This window comes from Austrofundulus limnaeus, unplaced genomic scaffold (assembly GCF_001266775.1).
Source record: "Austrofundulus limnaeus strain Quisiro unplaced genomic scaffold, Austrofundulus_limnaeus-1.0 Scaffold59, whole genome shotgun sequence".
NCBI classification, from domain to species: Eukaryota; Metazoa; Chordata; class Actinopteri; order Cyprinodontiformes; family Rivulidae; genus Austrofundulus; species Austrofundulus limnaeus.
The window spans coordinates 1,939,648-1,941,714 of NW_013952461.1; the positions used below are offsets into that span (position 1 = coordinate 1,939,648).

The following is a 2,067-nucleotide window of genomic DNA, read 5'->3' on the forward strand; positions in this document are numbered from 1 at the left end:
TTACTATATGGTTTTAAAATAATTACTTCTTTAAATTAGATGTTTCAGTTTATATACATATATGAAGACTGCCCAAACATTTTCCCCAAAACGAAAATCTATCTGGGGGCTGYGGAMCAAATGCAATAATATAATTCATGAAATCCAAATACTTCTTTTACTTTAATGATTATGTTCTGCTGAAGTGTGACATGATTTGTTTGTGTACAAACTAATACAGTATCAGAATTTTATACATTTATACTTCTCATTCAACCACAATTAAATTCACAGGAGGAGGCACAACTTACATAGTATTTAATTTTTTTTACAATAACAAGCTGGAATGAAAACAAGCAAAAATGAAATAAAAGTAACGACTTTCAACTTCTTACCTTTTTAAAAAATGTAGTGAGTAGAAAGTACAGATAATTGTGTGAAAATGTAAGAAGTAGAAGTAAAAAATAGGCTCAAAAATAATTATTTAAGTAAAGTACAGATACCCAAAAATTCTGCTTTAGGTACAGTAGCAAAGTATTTGTACTTAGTTGCTTTACAGCTCTGCTCATTTGGTAGTCAAATCTTTAACAAAGTTATTAGGCAGTCTTCTGATGGGACAGGGTAGAACCAGAGACTACTAATTGCACTAAGTAGAGTTTCTGCCTCAGGCGGCTAATTCAGGATTTAGAATGAGATTTGGGAGGAGAAATGACTTAAGGAGTACACAATAGTGTGGATCAATAGTTAAATGTGAGCTTTGCTGATCTTTGAGCCGGGCTCATTGTTCAAGCCTCTGTATACCCTGCCTTCCTCAGTCCTCTTTGCACTGTCTGTTTATTTCTTCTGACATAGTTCACTCGGGAGCAGAAGATAGCCAACAGCAGCAGTCGTGTTGACTACCGGCCCCACTGGGATTTTAAGCCAGACATCTTGAAGAGAAGATCTGCCGTGCTGAGAGCTGAGGTCAGCCTTTAACCGCTCATTCAAGGCATTAACACCAATTGAATGCCTGTCACAACCCTGCGAGTCAGGGTTTTTTTTCTCTAAATTGTGGACACTTCTGCATAATATTGATAGCTAAGATAAAGGGCTGTGATAAAACTCCTTATGAAAGCAAGTTTCTGGGAAGACTCAGCAGTCATGAAAAATCTGTAAAATCATCAGTCCTAAAAGGCACTTAAAGGCTAGTTAGGGCAATTTGCTTGTGACACACAGTGAGCCCCCTGAAGAGTATTGAAAAAAGAACAGGTCTTGCCCTTTACTTCTTAATCCTGTGAAGCCATTTGCATGCAGGCTATATTAAAACGTCTGTGTATTGCTATCCRGGGACTTCCATATATGATGCTGTTTGGCCATCACCGCCCGCCACCCTCACATTATTTGGCAACGGAGTACAAGCAAAGCTATGCAGAAAGACATAACAATTCTTTGCCAGCTGTGCAACCCAGGGAACCAGATGACTTTACATGTGATCCTGAGAAGTCTAACCACCCCCATTTTGGTAAGATCACGGTTGATAAAGAAACTGCATGGATGTACGAAAACATATATTAATTTACAGTAAAGTGCAAATGAACAATTGAAATCAAGGTCTCTCAAATATTATTATTGTTCCAATTAATTCAACATGTAATTAATGCCTTTAAATTGCATTCATCTTTTTTATTCTTTCACAGCGCTTTCATCAAACTCCGGCCCAATGAAGTCTACAAACCACAGCTGTGAGAAGCTGCAGTCACAACTTCCAGCGCTGTCTGTGTATCAGTCGACGTATCACAGCCATCCACTCGGAGCCCTCTGCAAGAGCCGGTTTGCCAGAGCATCACGGACTCTCTCCAGCTGCCTTTACACAACTAATCACATCAACAAGGACCTGAACCTGAGACAGCGCTTACACCTACAAGTCCCTGATCACTGCTTCAGTCAAGATGCGATAACGAAACAGCCTTAGAAAGTACTTCACATACTACTTATAATTTGGAACACTTAATCAAAGTGGTTCTGTTTATGTATGTATGTATGTATGTATGTATGTATGTATGTATGTATGTATGTATGTATGTATGTATGTATGTATGTATGTATGTA

The 2,067-nt window shown here is 38.1% G+C and overlaps 1 protein-coding gene across 3 annotated transcripts in view; it reads left to right on the plus strand.

Annotated features, from left to right (window-relative positions):
* Positions 1-2,058, plus strand: part of cfap107 (cilia and flagella associated protein 107) — a 7,095-nt gene extending 5,037 nt beyond the window's left edge. For 2 of the 3 annotated variants that reach the window (XM_014009606.1, XM_014009605.1), the window contains 3 exons: positions 832-943; positions 1,307-1,480; positions 1,656-2,058. In XM_014009606.1, the coding sequence (XP_013865060.1) occupies positions 832-943; positions 1,307-1,480; positions 1,656-1,930 (561 nt within the window). In that variant the 3' untranslated portion in view covers positions 1,931-2,058. Of the gene's footprint in view, positions 1-831; positions 944-1,304; positions 1,481-1,655 lie in introns of all 3 variants that reach the window. The other variant, XM_014009604.1, reaches the window with a different exon arrangement.
* The last annotated feature ends 9 nt before the right edge of the window (positions 2,059-2,067 follow it).